The sequence below is a fragment of the Pipra filicauda genome, unplaced genomic scaffold, assembly GCF_003945595.2.
Source record: "Pipra filicauda isolate LSUMZ 115617 unplaced genomic scaffold, ASM394559v2 scaffold71_size5581439_pilon, whole genome shotgun sequence".
In the NCBI taxonomy this organism is placed as follows: domain Eukaryota; kingdom Metazoa; phylum Chordata; class Aves; order Passeriformes; family Pipridae; genus Pipra; species Pipra filicauda.
The window spans coordinates 4,698,947-4,717,028 of NW_024104887.1; the positions used below are offsets into that span (position 1 = coordinate 4,698,947).

General features: G+C 40.2%; 1 protein-coding gene across 3 annotated transcripts; it reads right to left on the reverse strand.

The window, feature by feature from the left end:
- Positions 1–1,794: 1,794 nt before the first annotated feature.
- INPP5K (inositol polyphosphate-5-phosphatase K) lies at positions 1,795–18,071 on the reverse strand. Of its 3 annotated transcripts, XM_027725910.2 has the most exons (13): positions 17,909–18,071; positions 15,343–15,450; positions 14,821–14,929; positions 11,888–12,004; positions 11,392–11,564; positions 10,671–10,782; positions 10,036–10,145; positions 9,428–9,454; positions 7,558–7,750; positions 7,186–7,323; positions 6,608–6,691; positions 5,331–5,435; positions 1,795–4,292 (listed from the first exon to the last, which is right to left on the reverse strand). In XM_027725910.2, the coding sequence occupies exons 1-13, from the start codon at positions 17,941–17,943 to the stop codon at positions 4,176–4,178; spliced, it is 1,428 nt and encodes a 475-aa protein (XP_027581711.1). In that variant the 5' UTR covers positions 17,944–18,071; the 3' UTR covers positions 1,795–4,175. The 3 variants fall into 3 exon arrangements, with proteins under 3 accessions (XP_027581711.1, XP_027581712.1, XP_039245191.1); XM_027725911.2 differs by lacking the exon at positions 9,428–9,454; XM_039389257.1 differs by lacking the exons at positions 9,428–9,454; positions 17,909–18,071 and adding an exon at positions 15,668–17,890.
- Between the last annotated feature and the right edge of the window lie 11 nt (positions 18,072–18,082).

Sequence of the window (18,082 nt, forward strand, 5' to 3'; positions counted from 1 at the left end):
ATGGAGAGAAATCACAAGGATTAGTTGTCTAGAACACAAGAATTGTGTAGTTGGAATGGCTCCTTTGATGCTGATACCAGAACTATGTGCACAAAAGCTTTTGAAAACAGGCTACAAGTCAGTGACAAGAGAAAAAAAAAAGGATAAAGAAAGTAGAAAGAAGCCGAAGAAAAAAATTGTAAGAACAAAATAAAAAAGGGAAGAGAGGAACATAGTGTGGTCTTTGCTGAGCTCAAGCAGTTCACTGTAAAACCACTTTAACTACACTGAAAACACAGCTACAGTGAAAGTGGTATTTGATAAATAATCCTGAAATGTTCCCTACCAGGGCTGATGGCTGTACTTAATAACTGCCAGTTTCAAAGTATGGTTAGCAGGTTAAAATGTTTGCTATTCTGTTTTTCTTCCTTTTGTGGTGCCAATATTCTTATTTTCTGAATTTTCCCTGCACCTCTGCATTTCCTCTCACCAGTCTGCATTCCCAGTTCTCACACTTGCCCTGACTTCACTGTTTTCCTCCATGATTCTTCCAACCTGTGCTCAAATGTTCCCGAACAGAATTCTCTTGCTACTTTCTAATTTCATTGCAAAATGAGATTTCTTTTTGATTGCAGAGACCTTGGAAGTGGAAGATGACAGGTCCACTGTAAGAGAGAGAGGTGGGACGTTCACGCACAAATCGATGATTTTTCTCAAGCTGAAGCAATTAAACAGACAAGTTCAGTGAAGCTCCTGAGCAGATTAATTTCCAGAGTAACTGTGCACTGCATAGAAATTGCTTCAGTTCCATCACATTCCAATAGTGAATCCCTATATCCAAGGGCTGAAAGGGACATTGGAAGCTTCCTGTCAGTAATGCAGATTTCTCAAAAAAAGGATCGTTTCCTCTCTCAAGGAATAACTAATTCAGGCTTTGTTCAACTGGCCTTTTCACTGCAGTATATTAATTAAGACAAGTTCATCTGAGTGTCACTTGGTGTCCAAGACCAGAGAAGGAAGCAGTGGTAGTGGAAACAATAGTCTTTATCAGAACGTATTTTTAGGGTCTAACAAACACGCAAGACATCTTAGAAATATTTCCTGTTTACACAGAGCTGTACTATCTCTGTGCAATGATACACTGCACATCCTGGGGTTAGCCAGGAATCAGAAATATATGGAAGTTAAACGAGGCTATACTGGACAACATTCCTTGGTAGACATATTTCCTATTTTTAAATAAATTCTCTAACACCAGGGAATTATGAAAAGTTACCCGTAGACGGAAATTACTTGAGTACAAATTTATATTAAAACATGCAAAATTTAAAATACGAAGCATAATGAAGCAGATCTCTCTCACAAAGACAAAAATGACACCTCTAATCGCACCGTGAAAAATTCTCTGTGAAAAAGTGAAATTAGAAGAACCTGTTCTTAAAAATTAAGAAAGCAATTTAATTTAAAATGCACAATGTTTGTGCATTTTTACAAGGAAAATACCAAACCCTCCTCAGTGGGGTAAGGGGGACAGAAATGCAAAATGACAAGTTCATTTAATATTGGGTTCATTGAAATAGGGGAAAAAAAATTAGATGAATCTGCTTTATCCAAAAGAAAAATAGCATCTGTCCTTACCCTTCTTTTGCAGCCCAAAGCCCTACACCATGTTATTATTGACTGATTTCCACTCTAAAACACTGTTGTATCTGTGCATCAAACATGACCAAAGTTTCCTGGAGAAAGGTTACCGTGCACAAATTAATCCTCCCCACCCAAACCAATATGCTCATTCTCAAATCAACAGAGGCCATGTACAACACTTCACTGCCAGGATTTATTTTAGAGGTACATGAAAAGAAAATACATGAGTATAAAAACATTTCCAGTGATTATAACATCCAATTAAAGGTGTTTTAAGAAAGATAAATTTCATCAGAAATTGCATCATTACAGGTCATGGAATAGTTTGAAAAGCTACCATAGGTAACAGTAGTAAACAAAAGTGCCTCTGTGTGCATAATACTGAAGAAAGAAGTACAGTTCTGTGCAGCATCCTACTAACAAGCAGTTCCAATCCCAGCTGCCGTGGGCATTTTCAGTGAAGTCCTGTGGTTCAAAGGATTAGTTTACAAAATGCAGCTTCTGTGTCCAGTGACAGAGGGTTATCAGCTCCCACACAACAGAAGGGCTCTCGAGTGTCTCGCCCCAGCAAAGCGGCTGCGTGGCTCCCCCTCTGAGCTGCTCCCGAACAGCAGATGCACCCTGCTTGGAAGAAACTGGATCTTGGTCCACAATAAATCACCAGCTGTGGTCTGGAATTCAAAGACCACTGTTCTTTGGGCTCTCCACAGAATCTCCTTGCATGGAGTATGGTAATGGTTACACAAGTGAAATCAGAAACAGAGGACAACTCGAGAACTGCAAGAGTTATTGCAATTCAGCAGGGATTTGTCTGGTGCCCTAATTGCCATGAGAAGTCACATACCTGAAAGATTCAGTGCAAAACAAATTGTTGCGAGACCGGTACAAATGTGAAAACTGTTTCTAATATTGTTCCAAAGTGTAACAGGAATGTACAAACTGTAAACCTCGAGGCAGTGTTAATCCAGGCAATGAACACAGTATCCTCTGAACCTGCCCTCACTACTCACAACTGGGAGCAGTTCCCAACACCAAGCTTTAAGCTGAATATGTCTAAAACCTACAGAGGCCAAGTGTTCCTAACCCCCACTGCAACTACCTAACCAGATAACCTATGTTAGAGCTTCCACAGCATACAAAGACACCTGGCCCTCAAAAGATTTTATACAGAGAATGATACAAGCAAGTAACCGCCAAACAAACACCAAGGTGCTAACTTTCTATCTCGAAACAATCCTGAAAAAAATAAGGCTTTGAGAAAGAGAGCAAAAAGGAGTTGATTCATTTCTGAAGCAGCATTCCAGCATAAACACACCAACATCCTTTGCTCTTCCACTTGAACCAAATTGGCTCTTTTCCATCCCTGACCACCAAGACAGTGATTAGTAACTAACTCTACTTACCACACACGGTAGGTAGCTGGAAGCTTTGTATCTGTAACATGGGAGACTCACAAGTGCTCTTTTCCAGCACTGCAGTCTCAGATTCTGTGGAATGTTGGTGCTTCTTCCAATCCTTTCCAAATATCTCCATTTCCTCATCAAGAAACAAAACCATTTCTGAAGCTAACTACCTTTCAGGTTCCTAAAAGTACATGAAGTTTCTTATTGCATCTCCACCCTCAAGTGCACAGGATGTATTAAGGTCTAAGCACCCTTTGAAAAACAGAAATTTTTAAGACTGATTGCTCTAAATGGAAGAGATTTACAATTTTTATAGCACAGATTATGCCAAATTCTTCACAATCATGGGCTCCTCACCTATGCCAAAGCATTTCTTTCAGAAATTGTGGGATCCTGGTCAACTCCGAGCCAGGGACTGGTATAAAAATGGTGTCATTTTACTTTTTTTAATGAGGGGGAGAAAGGCAATAGGCAAATTGCTTAATTGTTTTATAAAAGAAGAATTTCTAAAAAATCAGGAAAAATACATTTTGATAAATGTATTTCAATTTGGAAAAATTAAAAATGGAAAATCCTACAGAGAGTTCTCAGTAAGGCATGAAGGAAAGGATCTACCAAAGGAGACCTTACACACTCCAAGGATTTTGTTTTCATGTGACCTGTTGTCACACATGTTTCCCAAAAGGTAATTAGCTTACATTTGAAGGTCAAATAAAATTTCAAAACAAGCTAACTGGCCATATCTAATAAATATTTTAAAATAACTTCATTTAAACTCAAAATTTGGAAATCAATTATTAAGTGGTTACAGCATAGTAAATATTGCATCATAAATAAAATATCCTCTACAAAAAAGGGAACGAGCCTAAAAATCTATTAAACATGGCAACTTCCTTAGGTTAAATCATTGTATTAGAAATGTCTATCACCTTAAAACATACAGCATTCATTAAGTGCTATGTTTACAGTTCTCATCCAGTGCAAGAGAGTTACTCTCCCCATAATAAAAATATCTGTTTCCACAATAAATTATCTTCCACGAGCTTACAAAGTTTCTGAACAATCCTACCTGTCTTACTCCATCTTCTAAGAGTAAAAGCTTACAATCACTAAGATATAAAGAATCATCTGACTCCTGAATCAGGACCACTAAATGCCCTTCCTGTCTTCAGACTCATCACGTGATTCCAGATCATCAGGTTTCTGCATCCAGCTGTTCTCTTCCTGTGTCAAATCCTTTTCTATTGAAGTTTTGCTGGGCAGAATCTGGGAGAAAAACAAATTAAAAAACAAATTAACAACTCAAAACCACCGTTTTGCTCTGCACTATCAATATACCATTACATAAAGATGTCTGTCATACTTGCTAAGAATTGAGAAAATTTAAAAATCTAGTAAAAATCCACTAAACTGATACCAAAACATTAAGTGTCATGCAAAAAGAAAGGCATATTGGATGTTGTATCCATGTCCAACTGACAACCATCCTGCAGAGTCTCTGGTAGATATTAAGCTCAGAGGCAACAGAAATACACTGCCATGTTTCTCACCAAAACAGAGAGAAAAACAGGAACAGCAGCACTGAGATATATCAGCCAGCCCAGTGACTTTCATTACTGTATCCCCTAAGGCAATGCAGCTCCACAGTCTTTTAAAACCCCTTCATCCAACAGCAGTGCAGAACTTCTATTTCAATCATTTCACGACACATTAGCACAGCTATGACAGCACGGAAAATTATGCACAAACAAAATTATTTTGGAAAAAACAGCGCTTGTGTAGAAGCAGCAATGCTTGGTCGCTTCACCTTGCTTGTGCAGGTTAAGTGATCCTTTCAGAAATTAAATGAAGCCTGTTAAACAATTAACTTGAGTTCCAGCTGTGCTGTCTTTCCCAAATTCAAGTGATTAATATACAGGAAACACTTCTGTGCAAATCTATCACAGAACGGAGCACAAAGAGCTCACTTATAATCTACCAGAAATTGGGCAGCACTTGAGTTCTCATTTTTATAGAAACTAGGACCTAACATGAGAGCCTGACGTTCCAAAAGTAAAAGCTGAGAGAGAAGAAACCTGTCTTATTTCACTGCTATGTTGCCATAACAGCTACTCAAGAGTCTTTTAGCACATCAGCAAATTCTTTTATGGGATGTTAGCCAGGACATATAATTTTTAGAATTCCTTCTGCTGCCACCTCCTCCAGTATTAACACAGTTGCACACATCTATGTTCAGATGCAGGTGAAAGCAAAAGAAACTGAAAAGATCACACCAACACTAATCAGTGCTTCCAAATACCTTACCTGAAAAGGCTCGCTGATACCAACTATTGTCTGCAAGTTATTGCTATAATAACACAGCAAAAATTCTCCTCCCATAGTAGGTATTTCTGAAGCACTCATGTAAACCTGGCAACAAGAATAAGAACAGGCAATGAGCAACTTCCACAGAAAAAGAAGTTTACAAAAAATCATTCTCTGCCATTCAGGACACCTTAAAAATCAGTATTGACTATTTATAAGCAGGTTTTAAAACATAACTTATGAAACCATCTGAAAACTAAGTCAAGGAGGAAAAGGAATATCCTTCACCATGTTAGCAAGATGAGTTGGTTCAGTGAGAAGGCAGAAGAAAAAGCCCAGAGTGGTTGCAGGGGACAGGACAAGGCCACGGAGCAGCAGGGAGGGAGCGGAGCTGCCTCCTGGTGGCAGCGAGCAGAGCAAAGCACCACCTCGGTTTGCTCCGGTCCTGAAACCACTCCCGTCCCCAGACTGCACCCCACAGTGTCCTGCTAAAACAACATTCACAGTGCTCAGATTTCTAAGCTTTGTATTTACACAATACAATTTGGGTTCCTGCTGTAAACTTGACGCTAACCTACAAAATCTTTAATGTGAAATAACTGCTTTCCCTTGTCTGGAAAATCTTATCCATCCTTGCACTCGCCATGTCTCCAAAATTAAATTTTAATTTCTGTTTGCTCAGATAAATATCTCTGGCAACACACCATCTGTATTCCAAATAAGTTTTGTTTGTTTGTTTTCAATCACTTTAGGTAATCACTACTAGCAAGCTTTGTAACAGACAGCAGTTTTTAAAGAAGGACCAAAACATTCAGTAGTCAAAACACAAAGTCTAAGAAACCTCAATCTGGAGCTGTATTAGGTACCTGGAACTAACTGTGTAAATACTTACAACTGTAACCAAAATAATAAATACTAAGGATACATTGAGCAAGTTGGACAATCAGATGAAAAAATGGTCCATTACTTAATGCAGTGGCAGAAACAGATCAAAATATAAAATGACAGTAGTTTTAGTACAGTGAAAAGTCACTACAGGAATAAATTGCTTTTTCATCAATTCCCTTAAGCTACATGATCACACTGAGAAGGTGTGCCAGACTACCTGAAAATTACTAAGAATTAGGAAGAGGGATTTTAAACAATAATATCGCTCCCAATTAGCTTCAGCTGGGAAAGAGGATACAGAACCCCCCAGAGGAAAGGGATATGGGACAAACAGACCTTCAATGCTACTCTGTGGGAAACTACATTAGAAAGAAATACAACTGACTTACTTGTTTACTGTCTTTGTTAGAAGAGATTTCATCATCTTCTACCCAAGCATAAGTAACATAATCATTCATATGCCTGAAAGTCACCTGCAGAGAAAGATGCAAACCATCAGCCTTCTGAAGGAAACAAAAAGCATATTACATGGAAAACTCAAAGTTGTGAGAGCTGTTTACTACTTCACTGACATAATTAAAACACTGCACTTTTAGGACAAAAACATTTTAGGGGCACGCACATAACTTTTGTTTCTCTCACCCTTCCACTAACTTATTTTTGTTCTTTCTTTGCTACATAAATCTCTTGAATTGCAGACATCAGGGGAGGACAACTCCTCTCCATAGCTTCTTTAACATTTTATTTAAATAAATCACCACAGTATCTTAGCAGAGAATCTAAGGGTGTGAAAGAACTCACATCTATGGAGCTAAACTGTTGGCACAGAAACTAACGATAATCAAGGAGAGACAACTAAATCAGAGAGTTCTGCACTGGCAAGAATCACAGTGCCCTAAAACTAGCAACTACCTCCTCCAGTCCTATTCACCATCTTTGCTGAAGAACCATGATATGAGAACATTACCTTGAAGAGCCCAATCCAGTCCCAAGCACTGCTGGGGAATTCAGGCACTGCGGAGTAGCGGATGATAACATCGTGTTCTGCACTCCACTCACCCTCAGGATTCAGCACGACCAAAGGAACTGAGACAAGAGGCTTCAACTAGGCAAAAGAACAGATTTTAAAGTCAGTCAACTCTGTCATTCTTTTAGTTATTCAAGTTATTCTCTGCCACACCTGCTGTGGGACTCCTAACTGAGCGGAAATAAACTGACACCAATTTGCTGCCTTCACTATAAATAGAAGGAAACAGAGATTTTGGTTCAGAAAACCAGATTCTGTAAGGTAACACCTGGTAAAACAAACTTTTTCTTAACAACATAACTGGGACAGCACCTCAAGCCCGAATGTTCCTGTAACAGGTTTGTGGTCGCTGATGCCATAGCTCATGTGACTGACATAGTTATTCAAAGTAACAAAAATTGTCTGCTCTTCTTCAGAGAATTCGCCCTCCTTTGATGCATTCTGGCAGAGATGTTTCACTCTCCAAAGAATCCTATCAGTCCATGCTGGCTTTCGTTTCTTCTCACTGCAAAAATGCAAGGTAAAAGTGAAATGAGAAGAAAAACAAGTTGGCAAAAGCTAAGAATGCTGTGCAAAATCTACTCAGAGTTCAAAGACAGTCAGATACGTATCAATAAAAGAGGGCAATCGCATTCAAGCTTCATTTTACAGCTCTATTCAAAATGCTTTACAACCAACATTTCCTCAATTTGAACTCCATTAACCACAGACCAGTTTCATGGGTTTCTGAAAGAGGAGTAAAATGAAGGGGAGAAGGGCATTTCAGTGGGTTAGTCGACTTCATACAGGAAATGATACTTTCTCCTAAAAAAAAAAAATAAATTCAAGAACATTGAGATAATACAGCAACTGCCCCAAGCTTCAAATGTATAGATATTCTGAGAAATGAGGGCATAAACATAAGGAATATGTAGAAGAGTGTGAATGATGTTCAAAATTATTCAAGATGATTGAGGACAAGTTTCTTTTAACAACAAAAAAAGGGGACAAACTTGGGTAGCTTATGGTAATCACAGGTGCCACAGCAATGCTTTATTTAAAAGTTCCTCTAAATTGTACCAGCCTGCATTGCAGGTCTTAAAACAACAGGCTTTCAAAATTCCATGATCAAGAAAGTTGTGCCTGCAACTGTGCTGTACATCAAACTGTAATCATAATGCAGAGTTTCCTCCTATTCCATATCAGTAACAACAGAAGACACGAGCCTTCCGTGGTTCCCTCTGCAGGGGGAGGAAGACTTAACAGCAACTCCTCTGTGTGGATGTGTCACTTCAAATTGAAATGGAGAAAAGATCATACCCTATGGAAGAGGAATTAGAATGGACTGGATTGAGTTATAACAGTTAATGAGCAGGATGTGTAAGGAAAACTGTCAGTTTAATAACTCTGAATATCAAAACCAATGCCATTTAGTTCAATATTCAACATATTTTTATTTTACCCCTTCCCATATGCATGTCTGACTCATCTTTAGTAAGGTGGAAAGATTTTAAATGACTAAGGGCCCTTATCCCACTTACTCCAGTAATTATATAAACCGACAGAAATCTTTATGAGCTGCCATATGTCTGCTCTGCTGTGCAAGAAAATACCAAAGAAACAGCTTAAGTTAATACACTCACTATTTTAGAGAAAATGGCAGATTAGATGGGAAACAAAACCTCAAAATTCACACTGAAAAAGTATCAAAAAGTAACAAAACACTGTGGATTTCATTAAAAGCACACTTTTCAAGCCTGCTGATCTCCCCCCATCTGAGCAAAGTCTCTCTGCTTGCTTGAACAGCAGCAGATCACACAGAGTATGTGTAAGCACACTTTCTGTTCTTTAAATGAGCCAGTACAGACTACCAGGCTAGGAATCATTTGTAGAATGTCTGGGTTCGGATTATTATAAGTCTTTTTTGTTAACTGGATTTACTGTTGGTCTCATTATATATCTTTACACTCAATTAGGGAGCAAAATGTCTTTGGATATAAAGGAATAACATCCAATGTTAAGTGCAACAGCAGAGTAGATAACACTACAGCTTTCAGACAGGTTCAGAAAGTCCCTAAAGAAAATCAGTTGTCGTCTGATTTTCAAATATTTCACAAAAATCAAATCAAAAGCTCAGAAAAGAGCCTTGTTTTGATTCTGAAATATTTACGAAACTACAAAATTCAGAAAGTTCTCTTCTTACTTAAACCAAAACAGGGACTTCTGTTCTCTGGAAGTAAAGAAAAAGATCAGTACAAAACCCCTGTTTGGACAGGAACTTATCCTCCTGTTAAAATATAAGACTAATACTTAACAACAAACTTTAGCATCAGAGAAAAACTTCAGAAACTTAAGATACTACATTTTCAACTTAAAATAATCAGTGAAGACAAATTTACATTAACTTTCAAATACCAGCATACCAAATAAAATGCTTAAACAGAGAAGGAAAACAAAAATTGCAGACAATTACTCTTGTTCTTTTGCTCCTTTCTGACAACCAGTGGGCACTTTTAGCCGTAAACAACAAAACAGAAGTGGCCTAAACAAGTGCTCATTTATTCTGTTAATCCAGTCTTTTCAAAAAGGAAGCTGGGTTGTTTCACTACCTCCCTCATGCAATCAGCAGACTCCAGCTTCATCAGCCAGCAATATTAATTTATTCAGATTTGATCAGTGAACAAGCCTAACAGAGTAGCTCAACAGCCCCAGTCAACCAGTACCTTCAGGAAATTCAGGTTTACTTACTACAGTGATATCTCACCAAGCCCACATTCACCCCCATATCCCACATCTTAACTCATCTTTTACCTTGTGTCATACACATCCGAGTAAAGGTCAAACTTGTAGGTGGGCTTAAACTGCAAAGGACCCTCTATGAATTCCTTAAGAAATGCTTCTGTCTTTTTGGCCATATTTAGCTGCAGAAATAAAAAGTAGTTTTTATAAAGTTCATGTTTAAAATGCAGAGCTTAAAGGGTGATTGGGAAAGCTCCTCCAAGAATTCAACATCTCGGTCAGTACAACATAATTGGAAAGGTAAGTTCAGAAGTGCCTCTGTTACTGCCAGAACTCTTGACATGATCTGTCTACAAGTTTTGAGGCAGTCATACTCAAAACAAATTCCAGAATAAGGTTCTCTTAAAAATAATTCTTGGGAGAAGAGGAGAAATCAAGATAAGACATGAAGTTCTAAGAAAGCTCCAGTCAAACACAAGCATTGTAAAGTAAGAAACTAAACAAAAGCAGAAATAGTTGGCAATTAATTGGGGCTTATGACCGAGAGAAGTGAGAGAATGAACAGCTAGACCTGTTCCACCTCATGCCTGCTCTGAGTCTGTGTTCTTTGAAAGAAATTAGAAACTCCAGAGGTAATGTTAACTAACATGTTGTGTTTGTATGCATTAAAAACCAAACCAAACCCCCCCCAGACTAAGGCAACGTACCTGGTCCTTTTCCCAGAGCAGACTGTAACGCTTGTTATTGATGGATTCCCGGACAAAGTGGATGCCATAGTCTGCTATCCGGAAGTTCAGATCTCCAAACCAGAAGAGAACACTTAAGAAGAAGAAGAAAAAACAATAAATGCAAAAAAACCAAGGAAGATTTATAGGAATCCACTAACACAAGGGAAGAATTCAACCGAATAAAAGCCATTATGCTAATTAGGTGCCCTAATCACTTATATTACTTAATGCAAACAGCTTAAAAACAAACATTAAGTAGTTATAGATAAGCTTACACAGGGACAACCTGCTGCTACACCAAAAATTTGAAGTAATTGAAACAGTAAATTAAGTCCCTTGCACTCTTGCTGCTTGCTCATTACTGCCTGAATATTAACTTCTCCTGAGCCTCCTAATGATCTGCATCTCTGAACATTGAACAGCAATCAGAAGGATTTTTGGTATAAACAGGCTTCCTAAAGCTTTCCTGCATGGCTTGTACAGTCTATATGCTAACTAATTTATGTAATTAAAGACAGGAAGAAAACAGCCTTGTAAAACAGATCTCCACCTTTCAGGTTATCTGTTTCCCCCCAGGATTCAGGTTGAAGGGACACTTAAAATAAAAATGACGGATGAAAAATTCCAAACCCAAAACTCTTCAGTGCACGAGTTCACCATATAACGGATAAAACCAACACCAAGTGGGTGAACAACTCACTCGTGCTCCAAGGTACTTGGAATATTCTCTCCTTCAAACTGCATTTCCAGGATTTTCTCAAAGTCATCCAGTCGCTGCTCTGTGTTCTCCATGTGGGCTGGCAAGTGGCAGTTCAGGAAGCAGATCGTGTGGCCGTAGAGGGACATGCGAATGCTGACTCCTCCTTTGTTCCCCTGGGACAGCAGATCAACAACATCCCCTGAACCTACACTCAGAGCCTCCAAACGTAACTGTTAACACCTAAATCTTTGCTACTTAGGTTTAAATCAATACAATTTCATCCTACAGAAGTTGTTGCCCGTCAGCTAATAAACTAGCAGAATTATGGGCTGTGCAGTGCACTTGCACACACGGCTCAGACAAACGAGTCTCGCTGCTTGTCAGTTTATAAATTTTTAATTGAACTGTTATCTCCTCTCTCCCAGCGTGAAACCATTTAGAGGCACACACACCACCATAAGTGACCAGGGCAACCGAGTCTCAGGCACTTCCTTACCCAGTATCCGTACAGGCCCGTGCGTGTGAACTGGGTGTGGATGTCCCGGATGAAGGGCAGGTGGATGTGCTTCACAAAGGTCAGAAGCAGCAACCCCTGCATGCGAACGGAGGAGAGCTGGAAGAGAGACGAAAGAGGGAATGGTCATTTCCAGGGAGGCATTTGGAATAACTGGGGTTTACTCCATAGGAGCTTTTAGGTGAAGAACACCATAGCAGAAGTCATGCAATTCCCTCGCCAAGCGTGGCTTTGATCCTGGGACACAGTAAACACAGGCACGTTCCAGTGCTGTGAAGAACACGTTCCCTGCTTATAGACAAATCTGATCAATCCCTCAACTAATTAACACAGCTGGAACATCATATTACAAATCTGAATTTGACCTTGCCCAAATCTCTTTAAAGACTTTACTTCTGCCTCCCCAGCCTCTTGTCTATCTTTAAGAATCCTGTTCATAAAGAACCAAATCCTTGACTTTTCACCTGTAATCTTAATAGCTCACACCTACAAGTCCTCCAACAGCAGCAAGTTTTTCAAACTGAACCATCCTTCAGCAGATCACTAAACATTCTAAATGTCACTAAAACACCTAAGAAGCACAGCAGGTAATTCTAGACATCTGCAAAAACAATGAGCTGCAAACAGCAGCAACCCCTGCCTGCAGTGCCTGTAAAACTGATTTACCAAACACTTCCAAAGCAACAACACTCAGGGAGCACATAAGACACGGGGGGTTTTTGTGGTTTAGGGTTTTTTGTGTGTGTGTGGAAATAGTCTAATAAAGATACCCTTCATTAAAAAGTTATGGACTTTACAATGTTCCTGGCATGAGACACAAAATTCATTTTAACTGTTTGTTTTAATGATTTTAAATTAATTTAAATTTAAAATACAGGCATTGAAATATATTAATTGCAGTTCAATTTTATGCTGGATTAACTTAGAAAAAGCCTACTTTAAAATAAAGCCTCCTGTTAAGAACAACACTGACTATACAACTGCTGGAGAAGTACATACATTCAGCCCAAAATTTAAAACGGAATTCCTCCTTTCCTTGCCTCCATATCCACACAATTAAATGATTTCAGAATGTATGTCAATGTTCACATTGTCCTTGAACCAACAAAATATTAAACAGTATACTGAAGGGATGGATTGCAATTATTAGATGATGCATAAATATTTCAGTAGCCACCATTCTCCTCTCCATAATTGCATTCATGAGACACCAAGATCTGCCAGTCCCGTTGTTATTTGCTTTACTTTGCTCTGCTGTGGCCAATCCCCAGACATTTCTCAAGATCCATATGAAACCACCTCTCTCTCCAGGTCTTGAACACTGCAAGACAACAATCCCTCCTCTGTTGGAACCAGCACTAGTCCCACAAACACTTAAAGCCAAATCCAGCAAAGACCTTGCACAGAGGGAACATGATCCTGTGGATGGTGAAAGAATTGACTATGACCAACTTAACACTTGGAAAACAGACCCTGTCATTGAAGGGACATAAAGTCCCAAGGATGACACCCACCTCTCTGCATCCAATCTCGTCACAGGTCAGCCAAGGGGTAACTGCTCCTCCCCTCCTGGCTAAGTCCTAGGATAACCTCTCCTTGCTGCCTGTTTTGATTATGACCTGGCCTGACAGCTCCCTCCTATTATTGGAGCTAATCCAGTCCTGCTGAAAGCCATTAGGTGGCAGCATCCATTCATTAGTGTGTCCAAACTGCCACATTTCTAAATTGGAATTCAAAATCAGCCAGGCATACCACTAGGAATTCTTTCAACTGTCTGTATGCAGGGCCTGAATGTCAGCCCACAGCCAGATTTTGAATGTTTATCAGCAGTGACTTAACCAGAATGAACAATGTGGGTTTCTTCCTTTTCATAATTCCCAATGGGTCCTTTGTTTTGTTTAATCACAATTAAAATAACAGCACGACTGCTGAGTCTGATTAGCATGCAGATAATACAATCATCTCAGCAAAATCACCCTGAAATAATGCTTGATTTAGAAAACCAAGACAACATTCAAAAGGCTTTTAATTTCTCTTTATTAGAGAAATTCAGGATATCCTCCTATGTTTATTGTTTCCACTATTAAAATAGGCAGCACTTTAGCTGGTCTTATGCCCCAGATATTACCCAAAAATCTTGTCCTTCAAACTACCATATAATGTTGTAGGTCTTCAACCAAATCTGAAGTCCTCAGATAAATACACATACCCACTAAAATCCTGTTTTACATATATGCAATTTATTTTCACCTGCAAACAGGTTGGAAAAAAAAAGAAAAGAAAAAGGAACCTTAGCAATCTTAACAAAAATCACTGCCATTGCTTGGGATATTTATAGTGCAAGACTACATTAGAAACATCACAATGGAGTTCCCCAATATTGCACAGAGCAAGAAAACGTTCTACAACAAGAGACAGAGATATTGTGGCCACAAGAGATATGCTGTTGAGTGTAAGTTCACATCACATTTCATTTTAAATAATCTTCATGACTCTGTTCCTTGAGAGTGTGTTCTTACTAAGACAGGAGTATTTCTACTCATCACATGATTCTGCAGCACCTGCCCTTGCCATTGTAGCTGAGCAGCTTCTTGTTGTGTGTCATCTGAGCTGCAAAAGCATCAAAACTGCCCAACTGTTCCAAGTGAGACATGAAAAACCACATGTCCAGTTTTTACTGCTAAAATTAAGGACACTAGTATTAATAGAGAAAAATTAAAACTGCCCTTATCAACAAAACAGGAAAACACAAGTGTGATGACAAATCACTTCTAATAAATGTGGAAGTGACCGACACCTGCAAAAAACACCGTCAACTAATCTTTTATAGAGAGTTTGAGGAAAAGAAATCTGAATGGAGCTGGGAAAGACACTTTCCTTCAGTGCTGTGACACTGAAGAGATGTAAATAATTACCTTGATGTATCCCAAGGGAGACAATACAGCCATGAAAAAAATGCTCCACGGATCATCAAATGCCAAGTCAGACAGAAAATTGGTGATTTTTGAGTTCACCTCCTGTAAGCTGAATACATCACAATTATTCACACTGTACCAGTTGGTTTCAACACAATTCATATAACCTTTGCAGAACACAGATCACAACACCCTAAGCTTAAGTCAGAAATTTCTTGCTGTTCAGTTTCTCACTCACAAGCAGTTCAACCCACCCACAGGTCTAACACATCTAACACCAAGAAAAACAAAGTTAAAGGAGCATAAAGAAGAGAAGCTTCTCCTGCTATAAATCATCTTTGTTGTCAGTTAGTACTCTGTTAGTTAGACTAAGTTAGTCTTCACCTTCTGGTAGTGATAGTGTTAAACCATCTCCCAGACAGCGATTCACATCACACAGTCCTCCCAAAACAAACCATAACCTGTTGAGACTTGGCAGCTTTGCAATAAACTTACAAAGCAAGTTCTTTAATATATACTTACCCTATAACGTACATATCCATAGTCGGGCCCAGTGAATTGAGCTGAAGTAAACTTGTGACATCGGGAGGTGGAGAAGCTGTGCCCACGTTCCAGGTAACTAAGTGTAGTCTACAAACAAACAAAAATCACACAAAACCATTGCTAAAACTGAAGCGTGGACAGGCAACCAACCCTAAGAACGCTCTGATTTCCCCACAGAATTCCTGCCTGCGGAAAACAAAGATTTTCTGTCACTTTTCATCACTCAGAAACCTCTTTGCCAGCTAAGCCTGAAAGAAAAACCCCAGCGCCGCCAGAAGAAACAACCAGCTGGGGGGAACAAAACCTGAACTCTTGCCACTTCAGCTTTTTCCCGCAGATGAGGAAAGCTTCATCCAGGGTGCGAGACACTTCCTTGTGGATCTCGTCGTCCGAGCTGACGTCCTCCACACAGGCCATGAGGTGGGCTACTCTCTGCCGGAGCTGCAGGCGGCCGCTGGAGCCGGTGCTGCCGACGCTGCCGGAGCGGCTGCGGAAGTTGTGCAGGCTTTCCAGATCGTTCAGGGAGAGCCCCTCGCAATGCTGAGACGCATCCTCGCCGCTGAGGGATGCCATCTGCTCAAAATCAAACCTGCCCTCGGAAGGACTGGCCCATTAAAATCCCAAGTGCATAAAAAACCCAAGTGGAATTCAGCATAGCTTCTAACACAAAAGGACAAATGTAGGTGCAGCGACGCTGGAAAAAAAAACAACCTCTGGCCTTGCCACCGCGCTCACTGGGTTGTTACAAAAGCTGCAATCACGTCCTACCACACACAGGGAATTGTTTCTTCATAATAGATTTAATGTGGTTTAATTATATAAGCTCGAGATTTAAAAGAATTTATTGTTGATTTGAATCGATCATGTGCCTGTCTGTAGGCAAGAAGAAATATAATCCTCGGCTCCCAAACATACAAACTTCTGACCAAAACCAAGCAAAGTTACTGCTCCTCCTGAGCACTGTCAGAAACATTTGCAGGTCATAGAACTCGTCTGTTGGTTTCTTTACGAGGTGGTGATTTCAATGTCAGAGCTTATAAAAAGAGATTCACTCAACCATCAGTCTTGCTACATGTCAGACTGACTTAAAAATACAATAAATGTTAATTTTCCATCCATCTTAAAGGCCTATAAGGACCTTATAAACACTGATAATTAAACAGTGAATCCCACCAATACATCCATTATTAAGGCTGTATTTTTATCCCCCAATCAGCTCAAGGTGACACACAATGTATGTGGAAGAGCTGGGAAGTGACCTTGCATATTACACTAAAATGGTCTATAATTTCCCTCACCAATAGTTTCTCTTTGTAAGACTATGCTGAAGTCAGTCAAAAGCTATTCTAAAATGAATTTATAGGGGAAAAAAAAATGTAGGTACACTGCAGATCTAATTCTGCCATCAGAGTATCACTTGGGAACGCTCTCTAGCTACTAATTTTGTAAGACAATTACCTGATTAAACAAAACCGAAATAATATTGAAGCCATCAGTCATTACTGACAGAAATTCAATTCTTCAAAGTGCCCAGTGACTACAGTACCAGTAAGAACACAGATTGCAGGGGCAGAATTTACACCAAAAGCAAAAACACTTGTAAAATTTTTAAGAACATCCTTAATTATGCAGTTTCACTGCGGGGCCATACAAGCACTGCCCTCAGTCAGGAGGGGGGATTTGAGTGATGCCCATTTCCACCAGATGTCACAAACACAGCTTGTACCACAGGGAGGATTTTACTCATGGCAGGGGTTTGGGACATGATCTTAAAGGTCTTTCCAAGCCAAACCATCTTGTGATTCTATGAAACCATCCTGGAAGCTCCCAGTCCCACTGGAGCAAAGCTTCAGTGCACTTTCTGCTAACACTGTCCTAAATACAAGGAACGTACTGAAGTTATTTAAGAGTCACCGACTCCTCAAATGATTCAGTAGAGAATTTTTTAGGGTCAGAGTGTTTATAATACCACCTTCAGATGATTTTTAGGATCTTTGAGCAAATGCCAGTGTTTGTTGGTGTTTTTAATTTTCGTGTCACAGTCACCCAACTACCCTCTAAGCAGGTTTCTGTAGCGAACCGAGCCTACAGGACATCGCTTACTGACGGGGGAAAACACAACATATAAACATCGTGAAAGCAGAAGCCAAAGACCTACTCAAGCTCCTTCTTCCTCACAAAAAGCGACAAGTTCGAGACGCCCGGTACGTTAGGGACAGATAATGTCTATAATGTAGCGCTGATGCCCGTGCCCTCATTACACACAACGAGGGCTCTGGGGAGCCCCGGGGACCCAGCAATGCCCCATAAGCCTCCCTGAACCACCCCAGCACCGGCCTCCCAAAACAGAAAATCAGCTTTTCTCCTCTCTTTCATATGACTGCGCAACGCCGCCAATTTTGTGACACACACACACACACACACACCCCGCTAATAAGCACAAACACAAGTTTCGCTAATTCTCGGCTAATTTACGTAACCGCTTGGCTACACTTTTCGGAGGAGCTGCCCTCAGACCCGCGGCCCCTCCGCGCTCACCGCTCACCTCAGCTCCCTCACGGAAGGGCCAGCGGGCTCCATGCCCGGGGGGTTCCCGCAGGGAAGCGCTGCCGAGGGGACGGGGAAGGGGACGGCGGAGAGCCCCCGGGTCCCCTCACACGGCCCGGCCCGGCCGCGGCCTCCGCGCCGCCCTCAGCGCTCCGACACCATTGGCGCGCGT

Excerpts from the sequence above, each read along its gene's own strand:
- INPP5K (XM_039389257.1), bottom strand. The coding sequence starts at position 15,936 with ATGGCATCCCTCAGCGGCGAGGATGCGTCTCAGCATTGCGAGGGGCTC. Across the intron at positions 15,451-15,667 it reads CTGAAGTGGCAAGAGTTCAG|ACTACACTTAGTTACCTGGA; the intron begins GTTTTGTTCCCC and ends GTTTGTTTGTAG. Across the intron at positions 10,783-11,391 it reads CCAAGTACCTTGGAGCACGA|TGTTCTCTTCTGGTTTGGAG; the intron begins GTGAGTTGTTCA and ends CTTCTTCTTAAG.